General features: G+C 44.2%; 1 protein-coding gene across 4 annotated transcripts; it reads right to left on the reverse strand.

Annotated features, from left to right (window-relative positions):
* Positions 1–5,569: 5,569 nt before the first annotated feature.
* On the reverse strand, positions 5,570–12,086 carry PEX26 (peroxisomal biogenesis factor 26). 4 transcript variants are annotated; one of them, XM_081083518.1, is made up of 7 exons: positions 11,956–12,086; positions 11,482–11,843; positions 10,431–10,571; positions 9,710–9,999; positions 7,976–8,119; positions 7,144–7,199; positions 5,623–5,872 (listed from the first exon to the last, which is right to left on the reverse strand). In XM_081083518.1, the coding sequence occupies exons 2-6, from the start codon at positions 11,709–11,711 to the stop codon at positions 7,168–7,170; spliced, it is 837 nt and encodes a 278-aa protein (XP_080939644.1). In that variant the 5' UTR covers positions 11,712–11,843; positions 11,956–12,086; the 3' UTR covers positions 5,623–5,872; positions 7,144–7,167. The 4 variants fall into 4 exon arrangements, with proteins under 4 accessions (XP_080939643.1, XP_080939642.1, XP_080939644.1 ...); XM_081083519.1 differs by having other exon boundaries at positions 12,051–12,075; XM_081083517.1 differs by lacking the exon at positions 7,144–7,199 and having other exon boundaries at positions 5,570–5,872; positions 12,051–12,086.
* Positions 12,087–12,309: the final 223 nt, after the last annotated feature.

Here is a 12,309-nt window from a genome sequence, read left to right on the forward strand (position 1 = left end):
GCAGAAGTAAAGTGCAGAGGTACGGAGGCGCATGTGGAAAGGGCTGGCAACTGAGGACACGGTTGTCTTTTTCAATAGGGAGGGAGTCTCAAGCTCCCGACTGCTCTGAACTCCAGTTCTGGGTGAGTCTCTGGGGACCCAGACTCATATTGGGAGAAACTGGACTGTCTGGCATTGGGCAGAACTTGAGGGCGGCTTTCTCTCAGAGGTGCTTGCAGCGATTACCGGGACACTGAGAAGCGGGGCCTCTAAGGGCAGGTCTAAGGATCAGCCATAGCTGTTTGCTCCATCCGGTTGATCCCCTGAGACCCCGCCCCACCCAAGCTGTGCACAGAGGCTTTTGCATATAAAAGGCCTGGCCCTTTGCAATCTGAAAATTACCTGACGAACTGCAGCTGGATCAGAGAAACCCAGAACATCCAAAAGAAGGCCCAAGGCCCCATAGCAGCTTGCACTGCTTCACAGCTGGGCTCCTGCTGGGCAGCCTCAGGAAGAGGCTAAATTAGCACCTCCTTAGAAATCCAAGAGCCAGTTTACCCAGTGGTCAGAATGGGACCATCAAGATTACAACTCCTCAGATCCACAAGGGACACACTCAGGGAGCAGACTCAGTGAGCACTAAAGCCCCCTGAAGCAAGTCTTGCCCCAGAAGGGTGTCTCCAGCACAGAAGTTCTCCCACTGCAGACACAGCTGATTCTCACAGCCAATTGGCCTGGAGGTCAATTCCTCCCAGTGATACCTACAACAATCAAGGCTTAACTACAACAAGACTGTGCACGAAGCCCACAAAGGGGTGCACCAAGAGTGTTCACTTCTGATAATTGGGGAGGCTGACCCACTGGGCCCTACAGGACACCTAGCACACAAAGCCACTCTATCAACACAGGGAAGCAGCCAAAATGAGGAGACAAAGAAACAGGTCACAAATGACAGAAATGGAGGAAAGCAAACTACTGGATATAGAGTTCAAAGCCACACTTATAAGGTTTTTCAAGAATTTTCTAGAAACCGCAGATAAATTTAGTAAGACCCTCAATAAGTCTAGTGAGACCGCTGATAAATTTAGTGAGACCCTCAAGAAATCTAGTGAGACCCTCGAGGATATGAAAAAGGACCAACTAGAAATTATGCATAAACTGACTGAAATAAAGAATATTATACAGAGTTCCAACAGCAGACTAGAGGATTGCAAGAATCAAGTCAAAGATTTGAAATACGAAGAAGCAAAAAACACCCAACTGGAAAAGCAAAAGGAAAAAAGAATCCAAAAATATGAAGATACTGTAAGGAGCCTCTGAGACAACTTCAAATGTACCAACATCCAAATTATGGGGGTGCCAGAAGAAGAGAGAGAGCAAGATATTGAAAACCTATTTGAAGAAATAATGACAGAAAACTTCCCCTACCTGGTGAAAGGAATAGACTTACAACTCCAAGAAGCGCAGAGAACCCCAAACAAAAGGAATCCAAAGAGGACCACACCAAGACACATCATAATTAAAATGCCAAGAGCAAAAGACAAAGAGAGAATCTTAAAAGCAGCAAGAGAAAGACACTCAGTTACCTCCAAGGGAGTACCCATACGACTGTCAGCTGATTTCTCAACAGAAACTTTGCAGGCCAGAAGGGAGTGGCAAGAAATATTCAAAGTGATGAATAGCAAGAACCTATAACCAAGATTACTCTACCCAGCAAACTATCATTCAGAATTGAAGGTCAGATAAAGAGCTTCACAGATAAGAAAAAGCTAAAGGAGTTCATGAACACCACCAAACCAGTATTATATGAAATGCTGAGAGGTATCCTTAAGAAGAGGAAGAAGAAAAAGGTAAAGATAAAAATTATGAACAACAAATACATATCTATCAACAAGTGAATCTAAAAATCAAGTGAATAAATAATCTGATGAACAGAATAAACTGCTGAATATAATAGAATCAGGGGCATAGAAAAGGAGTGGTCTGACTATTCTCGGGGGGGGGGGGGGCGCGGAAAGGGGTGTGGGGGGTGCAGGAAGAGACTGGACAAAAATCGTACACCTATGGATGAGGACAGTGTGGGGGTGGGGGTAAGGGCAGAGGGTGGGGTGGGAACCAGGTGGAGGGGAGCTATTGGGGGAACAACTGTAATAATCTCAACAATAAAGATTTAATAATAAAAATAAAAAAAAATGCATACATGCAATAGAATGGAGATCACCTGCACAAAGCTATAAACTACTTCTTGGTCCCTTCTAACCCCTTTCTAGAAGCAGAACTATCTGTTTTACTGGCCCCCTACTTCCACCCATGATTGCCTACAGTAGCCTGATTTCTCCTCCCCACCCCATGCCATCTTCCCCAGTCTCCCATCTGACCACAGAAGAGTATTACCCATTGTGGCTCTCCTCAGCATACCTAAAATTTAAAATATCTGTTCTATGTTATATTCTCTCAGAACCATGTAGAACTAATCAACTAGCTCTAGCAGAAGTTACCCCTCCCAGGTATGCCTGCATATTAATTAATAGTGAGCATCAGTCAGAGAGCAACTGATTTTAGGGAAAGTAAGGCAGAATCACAGTACAGTGAAAGGAATACTAGGCTTGAGGGTCATGTGTCCTTGGTCTTACTCAGCCTATGTGACTTGGGGCAAATCAATTCACCTCTCTGAGTCTCAACTTCCTTATTTTTTTTTTAAAGTGCTATAACAGTTGATCTTTACAAATCTAACATTCTGCAGTATTCCACCATACAATGCTGCTTTTCTGATTTCCATCCCCTCAGAACTTGGTGTACTGGGTGTGTGGAACTGTAATGTCTGAGAAAAATATAATGTAAGCCACATGTAATTTTAAACATTCTAGTAGTCCCACAAAAAAGTAAAAAGAAACAAGTGAAATTAATAATAGATTTTATTTAACCCAATATTTCCAAAACAGTATGATTGCATGATTTCAACATGCAATCAATATAAAAATTGAGTTTCCATTCTTTTTTTAGTACTAAGTCTACAAAACTTAGTGTGTGTTGTACATTTAAAGAACATCTCGATTTGGACCAGCCACATTTCAAATGATCAAGAGACACACATGGCTAATGGCTACCGTTTTGGCAGCACAGGTATAAGTCTAAGAGGAAGTCCTCCTTTCACTCCTGACCTTTTTAAGCCCAGAGTTGAAGACTGACATGAGTGCTAGCCTGCATCCTGAGAAAAGTCAAAGTCATCAGAGAAGTTCTGGTCTGAGTTCCTTCTCTGACTAGGAAGGTAGAGGAGGGCAAAGTTCAGGACAAACACAAAATAGAAAACCTAGGAGGCTGCAAGAACAATAATGGGGAACTTCAAGGAGAGACAGAAAATGAGTTGGTCATGGTCAGATTTTCTTTATACTCAAGGTTTTCCCAATGCAAACCCCAAAAACACACAGAGCTCCTATCATATCAGTTATATCGATTCATTCCTTTAAACATCTCTGAACACCTAACTCTTAGGCACTTGGCTGGGCAATGGAGATGCAGTTACCCTTCAGGAGAGCTCTCAATTCGGTCAGGATGACATGTTAAACACTTCATAAGTAGGATCTCAATTTTTCATTCAAAGTGAGATAAGAACTCACTTATAGATGAGAACACTGAGGCTGAGAGAGGTTCGATCACTTTTCTACAGTCACACAACCAGAGAGTGGTGGAATGAGGATCCAAACCTGACTCTTAAACATGGCATTGAACCATACTTCCCAGTTTTAAAGAGCTCATGGTCCTGGAGGCAACAAAAAATGTCACAACTATGAGACCATGGAGTCACTACCACAAAAGGACATGAAATAGGGGATGGAAGCAGGGGGCATTAAGATTCCCAGGGGTAACCTTGTGTGAGTCTGGAAGGTTGAGGAGCTCACCAGGTGAAAAGGGGGAGGGAAATGGACCTTCCACAGGGAACAGCAGAAGTGTGAAGGAGCATTCAGTGTTCAGAAAACTGGTTGGTGGGGCAGCTAGAGGGCAGTGTGCATAAGAAATAGAGGCCCCACATGAAAGTGGAGGTGTGAGCCAAAACCAGTGCATAAGGGGCCTGAAATTCCATGAGGAACAATGTAGGTTTTATACTATGGGTCATGGGAAGCCTTAAAAATTTTGTCTAGGGTAGTAAACAGGACCAGATTTTCATTTGAAGAAATCATTCTAAAGGAGAGATCTCAAAGCTTATGTGTCACCCTTCCTCTCCTAGGGCTGTTAACTCTATTAAAAGTCCATGTTTAAAGGCTAAGATTTGTTTCCTAGAGTTGGATCACATCTAGGGACTTAATCTCCCAATGGCCTGTGAAGTTTACTTCTCTACCCATGTTACTAAACAGAAGTTGTTGACTTGCAATTCTTGAAAATCAACCCACGAAAAGCTAAAAGCACCTCCTTTATTCCTGGCATCAGCACTGACAGAGTTCCTGGCAGAGGATGGTTTGCTTGGCCAGCTCCTGCTGGAAACCTTGCATAATCTTGATGGCACAGTAGTATTTTACATTTACTTGCACAGAAACGCGTAAGATTCTTGTGGCCAGTGACAGAAAATGCTGAAATATTTTAGGTGCTCAAATTCTGAGGCTCCATGTCTCCTCCCCATAACAAGGAATAAAATTGTTCACTGCCTTCAAAACCCATGTCTCCCCTCTCCCCAGCCCCCTCTGCACATCCCTTCCAGGTCCCCTGATTACCCAGTTCCATTTTCAGCTCATCAACCTCTAAAGCTGGCCTACTTTTCAAGGCCACACAAGCAGAAAAACATCTGCATTATACAAATAATAGATTATAATTAGAACAGGATATAGAAAGGGGGAAACCAGCAAGTGTCCACCAGAAAGCAAGGATACAGGCAGAATTGGTAAAAAAAAAAAAAAAAAAAAGAAAAAAAAAAGCCATTAGACAAAGTACAAAAATACTACTGCATCGCAGGGGCAAGGGCTTGACAAGAGGGAAAGAGACAGCAGCAATACTGAGTGTAACAGAACAGCGGCTGGCCACTGACTGCCTGGAAAACCGAGCTGAAGCCCAAGAGCACCAAGCAAGATCACTTTACCCAGTGAGAAGAGCGAAGCAGACACATTTTGTATTCGGTAATCACCTGGGTGGTTCTGAAAGTCATGCCCTGGTCTGAATAGAGAGTGGGCCCAGGCAGTTTCGAGTCCATTGCAAAACCATGGAAATTATGTACAGATAAAAAAGCAGGCCAGATCCATGAAGAGGAGCATAAGAGAGAAAAGAAGAGGCCCTCTCAGGTGGCACTCTGCCTAACTAAAGGCCTGGTCCACAGGTAAGATGTCCAAGGGGTTTTTCTGAACTTCCAGTGTCATTCACACCCTGACCTAAAAAATCAACCCCTTGCCTTTGTCAAGAAGATGGAATGTTTCATGGACACACTCTCCATTCCCAAACCCCTCCTTAACAAGGCATCTCTGGGTATAAGAGGGGACTGTTCTGGAGGACTTGTGCCCTCCAGCCCCACTTTGTTTCCATATGACCTGACACCAGCCAAAGTGGGAGAGCATTTGGGTAGCAAGACAGTTCATGTGGGGGGAAAAAAAAAGAGAGAGAGAGACATATGTAATGCTCTTTGTAATACTTTAAGCAATAAAACAAATTTTTTTTTTTTTTAAAAAAGACACGGATTGAATTAGCTCTTCCTAGAATTAGGCTGGCTCCACTCCCATAGGGGCCCAGCCAGCAACAGGAAATTGGTGCCGTGGATGAGTTATTCTGCTGTGGGGAGTGGAGAGGCTGAGGTGAGTGGGAAAGACCACTCAGTCACGGATGGAGAGCTAGTAGAGAGAAGAAAACATAGCCTCCCGGATCCAATGGAAGAGCTGAGCCAGCTTGCAGAGGAAGGGCAGGGAAGAAGGAGACGCTGCAGGGAAAAGAAGATTATTGTCAGTGAACCTTCCGTCACTCCCCTCCTCTTCACTTAGTCCCATTTCCCATCCCTCAGGAACTCTACCAACTTGGGAACATAAGGATTCTTTTGGAAGCATATTCTGATGCTTAATGTTATTTCCTCCTGCTTCCCTCCTCAACAATAAAGAACTGCACTTTCTCTAGGACATATTCTCTGAAATATACTTTCTTCACTTTGATTACAATGATCTTAAATTTGCTGAGAAAAAGATTCAAATATATTATGTTTTACCTTTTTGATATACAAAGAACTGCTAATGTGACTGCTTCTGGTGCGTTGAATTTGGGAAGAGACTTTTTACTACATTCATTTCTATAGCTTTTAAATTTGGAGCCATGTGACAGTATTACCTATTTTTATCATGTTAAATATACTGAAATTAAAGCAAAATTCACCTCTTTGGAATTAAAGCTGAGTTGGTTTGTTTTTCATTATTTGAATTCCTGATTTGTTTTTAATTTTTTAAAATTTATTTTAGAGAGAGGAAGGAAGAGAGAGAGAGAGAGAGAGAGAGAGAGAGAGAGAGAGAGAGAGAAACATTGATGTGAGAGAGAAACACTGATTAGTTGCCTCCTGAGTGTGCCTGGGGATCGAACCCTCAACCTGGGTATGTATCCTGACCGACAATCAAACCTGCCACCTTTCAGTATACGGAACAATGATCCAAACAATTGAGTCACACCAGCCAGGGCTGAATTCCTGATTTTTTAACTGATTTTTTTTTTTTCTATCTTAAAAAGGAAGATATTTTTTAAGAAAGTTATTGACAGACTAACTTCTGTATATCCTTTCTATGGAGGTCAAATTGCAGCCCATTCATGAGTCCTCCTTTCCCATAACACCACCACTATAATGAGTCAAAACTAGCATTGAACGTCAGGACCACCAGCCAGGGCCCTTCTGAAGAAGTCTGAGCAGCTCTGTGAACAGCAAGCTCAAATGACCTCTTGACATCTGCACTTAGGAGACCAGGGTTTATGAAATGAAAGGGCTTAAAAAACCGTAAAAAATTTCTAAATTTTTATCAAGTCTCTGGAACAATGGAGAAAGTCAGAGGATAGTGTCTGCTATGACGAAGTAATGCTTGAGCTAAAGCCAACCCTCGGACAGATAAGGGTGAAAGCCTGGGGAGGGGGTGGGAGCAGGACACAGTGGGTCAATAAAGTTAAATTTTTAAAAAGTCAGAGGATAGATATGAACGAACACAAACTATCTTAGCTTACCTGAGGCTAACTAGTGATTCTTTCCTAAAGCAAACAGAGCTCTTCAGAGGGAATTCCTGCTCAGTGTTCAGCAAAGGGGTGAAAAAGACAACTTTGAGGTATACAAGGAATTAACCCTCAGGAAATAACCAAGGTTGTTCCCAAATAGTACTTAGGGAGCTCAAGTCTGCTTTACAGCACTGCAGAAAACAGAATACAAGATAATCAAAATGTTCTGCAATGGGAGTTGTTAAAATCAATTATGGGACTTTCTTTAAATTGGAATATTATTTAGCCATTTAAGGCCATGTTTCAAAAAATACTTATGATATGCAAAATTTACTTATACCCATATATGTCTTTACATAGAAAAAAGGCTGAAAGTACAACCATTATAATAGCAGACTCACAGGTGATTTGTTTTCTCCTTTAAATTTTCCCTATTTTCCACATTTCTAAAATGTATAAGTATTTCATTTACAATTTAATATGTTTTAAGTTAACAAAGTTTTTTAAACATATGATGAGGAAGATTTTTTTTTAACTCTGAGGTTCTATTCAGAGTTCAATCCTGCATAAAGTACATGATAAAGTAGATGATAATGACTCAAAGTCAATGTTAAAGAGTCAGCAGAGTAGACTTTTTCCAGACTGCTCTCACAGACCACAGCACTAGTCTCTCCTAGGTGGGCTGGGCCAGCTCTTGCTCAGGTCCAGCAATTCCTCCTTATAGAAGAGATTCAAAGAAATGGCACAGGAGGTACCTCCATCCCCAAGAGGGCTCCCACAGGCCCAGCTCTTGTCAACTGCCCCTTCTCCAGGAAGGGTAGGAGAGGTAGGCTTCATCACTCACCTGGATCAAACCTCACCACCAAGAGGCAGAGAATCAAGGTGGCCAGGAGGCTCTTTTTGAAGGGCAGGGAAACGAAGTGGCTCACTGCAGAGTCCCAAAGCCGGCGAAGCAACATTAGTAGTGACAGAAACTTGTGGAAGGAGTCTGGTCAGGGAGAAAGAGCATAACTGTAAGGTAAGTCACAGGAACCAGCTTCCCTAAATCTGAGCTTTGAGCTTGATTATAAGAGTTGAACAGAAGGTAATTTTATAACTCTTGTAATTCATAAAGTGGTTTTAAAGGAGATTCCGAAGCTCCAAAAATGTTTTAAGGACTATATCACCACACTATCATCTCCTTAGGGGAGGACTTTGCACATCTACTCAGCTAGATAAATCTGGCATATTTGGTGTTTTTCTAAATATCCTATTTTATAACATTATTTATATTTTAGCCTAAGATACATGCATAGAGTTACACAGAACAATACGTCTTGATTATCACAATAATGCAGGAAAATAAAGGGCACTTAGCACACATAGTGAAGAATTCAAAGATCCTGGATTATGAATATAAACATGAACACTACCAACCCAAGAACAAGTGGTGCCCAGTCCTGACAGGACATCCTGAATTTGCCATCAAACCCCCTTCTGCCTCCTCCTCCCCATGGGTGGAGGGGCAGAGGTCTTGGGTAGCCATAGGTAATCTCTGAAGCCAACATATCCTGTTTGCAAAAAAGTGATCCTGTCTCAGCAGGTTCATGCTCTTTAGCGCACACGCACACACACACAACAACAACAACAATATTTAGGACAACAGTATTACAGTCTCCTACAGCTGAAGGGCTCTTGTGGGGTAAAAAAAGGACTCAACCTATTCTATGTATTATGACCAATACATTAGAAACCACCAAGGGGGAGGAGGGGACTTAAAGTCACGATAAAGAACAATTTCCCTACAGAACTGCCCATTGATAAAATGAGCTGCTTTAGAAGATAGTGAATCTCTGCACTTAAACGTATTTATGTACAGTCTAGAAGTCTAGATCACTCAAGGAAAAGGAGATGAAAAGGATTAAAGAACCAGGGGAAGGGTCTGGAGTAGAGGAACCTTTAAGTCCCTTTGTAACAAATCCACACCCACCCTTTTGCAGGTTCCCCTTGTATGATGCTAGCCAGGTGTGTGGTATTGAGTACTGAAGTGGTTTCTCTACAGAAGCCAGTTTATAAATCTGCGCTCTAATGTGCAGAGGTGGGCTGTCTCTGAAGGGGGTGGACATCAATCACTGGAAAAGACACCCAAGAGGTCTGGTGAGTGAGGCAGATGGGAGACTGAGCAGAGGCACCCAAACTGAAGATAAGTAATTTTTACCTCATAAGTCAAGTTACCAAGTTATCGTGTTAGTTTCTCATTATCTTTTGGCTATCCCCAAGCATACCTCAGCTGTGTCTACATTTGTGCTAGCATTTAAAGGAATAACATCCTACCTAGCCCAGCATAGTACAGGCAAGAGATCTAATGAGAGGACCCCAAGGAGATGGTGACTTTTAGGAGAAAAGAGTCAAGGTCCTGAGACCCAGCAACACATTCCCATATGAAGATTTTCTTTCCACTACCAACTTCAGAGTGTCTGGACTTTCTAAGCAACTGAACAGGTTTCCTAAACTCCCAGGAATGTCATGATGGACCCCAAGGTCCAGAGGAAAGCCCACAACTACACTTTAAAGAAGCCACAGAAGGATAATATCCTACCTTCCTGGTTTAGCTTCTGGTCCTTCTCAGAGTGTTCATGTTTCTGCTGTTGCCTTGCTATGCTGATGACCTGGAGTACATCCAGCCGTTGCTCCTCACTGAAGGCTGCAGAGCCCACCACTAGCTCCTCAGCCTCTGACAAGTAGCCCAGAGGCAGTAGCACCTGCTGCAGGTAAAGTTCTGCCAAGGCTCTGTATTCTGGAAGGCCCTGATTGTCTGGGTCTTGGATCCAGGCACTGGCCGCTTCTAGCATGGCTCCAGGCTCTTGCATTTTGCTGTATAAAAGAACACTGCAGCCCAAAATAATCCAATCCCCACCCCCCCAAGAAAAAAAAACAGTCAGTGTTCCACAGTTGGTTCATTTCTCATAACCACTATACTCTCTTATCCAACTCCTCCCCTGTGTCCTCCAGCCCTTCCTTATGGAATGCTGACATCGAAAGAATTAGGAATTCCTAGAAAATAGCAAAAAGTTCTCACTCCACTATGACACTCCACTCTGTCATCCCATTTCACATTTCCTATTCCCAGTATCTTCTCTCTTCTTCTTTCCTTTAACCCACTCCTAAATCCCTCCTTCCTCATCCTTTAGTGAAAAAAAAAATCAGATTTGGAGGAAAATAGAAGGGAATGTGGAAGAGGAAATATTAGGCACTGATTCAGAAGAGAGCAAAAGTCTTCATTTCTGGAATGATCCAATGAGTCAGTAATAAGGACCTACCACAGCTCCAGGACTTTGGGGGGTAGCTTTTCAGGGACCTGGTAATACTGAAGAACCCAGGAAATAACTTCCCGCCACCGATCCATTTCTGCCAGGGCCTGGATCCCCACAACGCACAAGGAGCATTTCACCTCTAAGGAACTGTCAGCAAAAAAACCAATTCAGGTTTAGAAACGGTCCCCCTCCATTTCCATTCATACCTCCACCCTGGGACTGTTCTTCCCCACCTTCCAATTTAGCAGCCATCACTTCCATTCTCCCCATTAGTATTCAAAGTGTCCTCACAATTACAATTGGTCTCATGGGCCCCAACGTAGAGAAAACTGCCCATTCTCCTAGAAATTAAAAGTTCCTATAAACCTCCTAGAGGCAAATCAACTCTTGCCCAACATCTTTGTATGCAGGTGTACTTTCCCCTTTGTATGCCAGAAAGAGAAAAGTACACCTACAACACAGGTGTGTGGGTGGAAAGAGAGCTGGAACTAACAGTTTGTGTGAAGAAATGGGCATGAAGCCTGAGTGTGGGTATAGGAAATCCACTGGCCTTAGTGCCAGCCAGTGAGGTACCTCCAGGCACCAGGAATCACAGCCTTCAGCGTTTACTGAAACAAGCCCCCATACAACCCCTAAAATCACAACCAGGGCTCCTCAGCTTTGACTATTCTACCCACCACCTCCCTAGTGTGATCTAATCCAATTTTACAACCCAAGGTTTTTCTCTAAGTTGATTGTTTAATCCAGTTCTTCAGCAGGACCAGAACCCCATTCCCACTCATCAGCCAAGACCAGAAGTGAACAACTTAGGGATGGGGAGTGTACCTAGGAAAGGACTGAGCCTGCTTAAGAAAATAATTTAATACAATACACATTCTATCTTCCCATCACGCCATCACACTGGAGCAGGGAGCAAAGAATTGGCTAAGCTGCTCAGGGGCTCAGTTTTCTCCTCTGTAGAACGGGCACATCAGCCTGTCAGAGGCTTCCTGTGCACATTCTGGGAATGACCGGTTCCCGAAATGCTGGTCCCTCCCCAGGCAATCCCCGCACGTACGTGCCCACAGGCCAGTCAGCCTGGGCGTAGTTGCTCAGGCTCTGGCCGGCTCGCTCGCAGGTGTGCAGCGCCTCCCGGAAGTCCAGGTGCACCACTAAGTGATCGGCCGCCTCCTCCAGGAGAGCCGCGGCTGCCGCCGGCGACAGGACGACGCGCACCGTTTCGCTGCTGCTTAGGGCACCCCCGGCCCCCCTAAGCGGGGCTGAAGCTGTCGACGGGTCACTCTTCATAGCAGCCTGGTTCGAGGCCTGTCTCTACAGACGTCCACGTGGCCCTTCTCCCGCGCTCCAGGAGTCCTATTCGGCCTGGGAGAAGTGGGCAGTCCTCACAGCCTTATCCACAACCCTTCACGAGGCCGCGTCCTGGACAAGGAAAAGAAAGGGGCTATATTCTAAGGCTAACGCTAGGCTCGCCCGGCGCCTGGGAAACCAGTTTACACCTCGGATGTGCAGAACGGCTGCGTGCCTCAAGTACCTGGCCTAGCTTCTCTGCCCCCACAGCGTGTACGGAGGCACTTAAGCCCTGGGAGAATGCGAGTGTCGGCTACTTCCGAAGAACAGGGCACTCACCCAACGTGTAAACGGTATCTTTCCTGTTCTCGCGGCTCTGCAGCATGGTTTTGGCGGCGCGCGGGACTCTGGGAGTTGTAGTTTTCCGACCCTAGGCTCAGTAGCTCTAGTGATGCAGATGGGCAGATTCGGACTACAACCACCAGCATGCCGCGCTCCCCAAAACTGGCACTGTCTCCGGAGAAAACAAACTGACAGCAGTGCTTTGAGGCCAGGAATATCAAAGGTGAGGTTATGTTCAGAGATGAGTTGGTGCCCT

This window comes from Myotis nattereri (assembly GCF_964212035.1).
Source record: "Myotis nattereri genome assembly, chromosome: 2".
NCBI lineage: Eukaryota > Metazoa > Chordata > Mammalia > Chiroptera > Vespertilionidae > Myotis > Myotis nattereri.

Coding starts and splice junctions, on each gene's coding strand:
- PEX26 (XM_081083517.1), bottom strand. CDS start 11,711: ATGAAGAGTGACCCGTCGACAGCTTCAGCCCCGCTTAGGGGGGCCGGG. Junction 10,572..11,481: donor GCTGACTGGCCTGTGGGCAC/GTACGTGCGGGG, acceptor TTTTGCTGACAG/TTCCTTAGAGGTGAAATGCT. Junction 8,120..9,709: donor CCAGAAGCTAAACCAGGAAG/GTAGGATATTAT, acceptor CTCCCTGACCAG/ACTCCTTCCACAAGTTTCTG.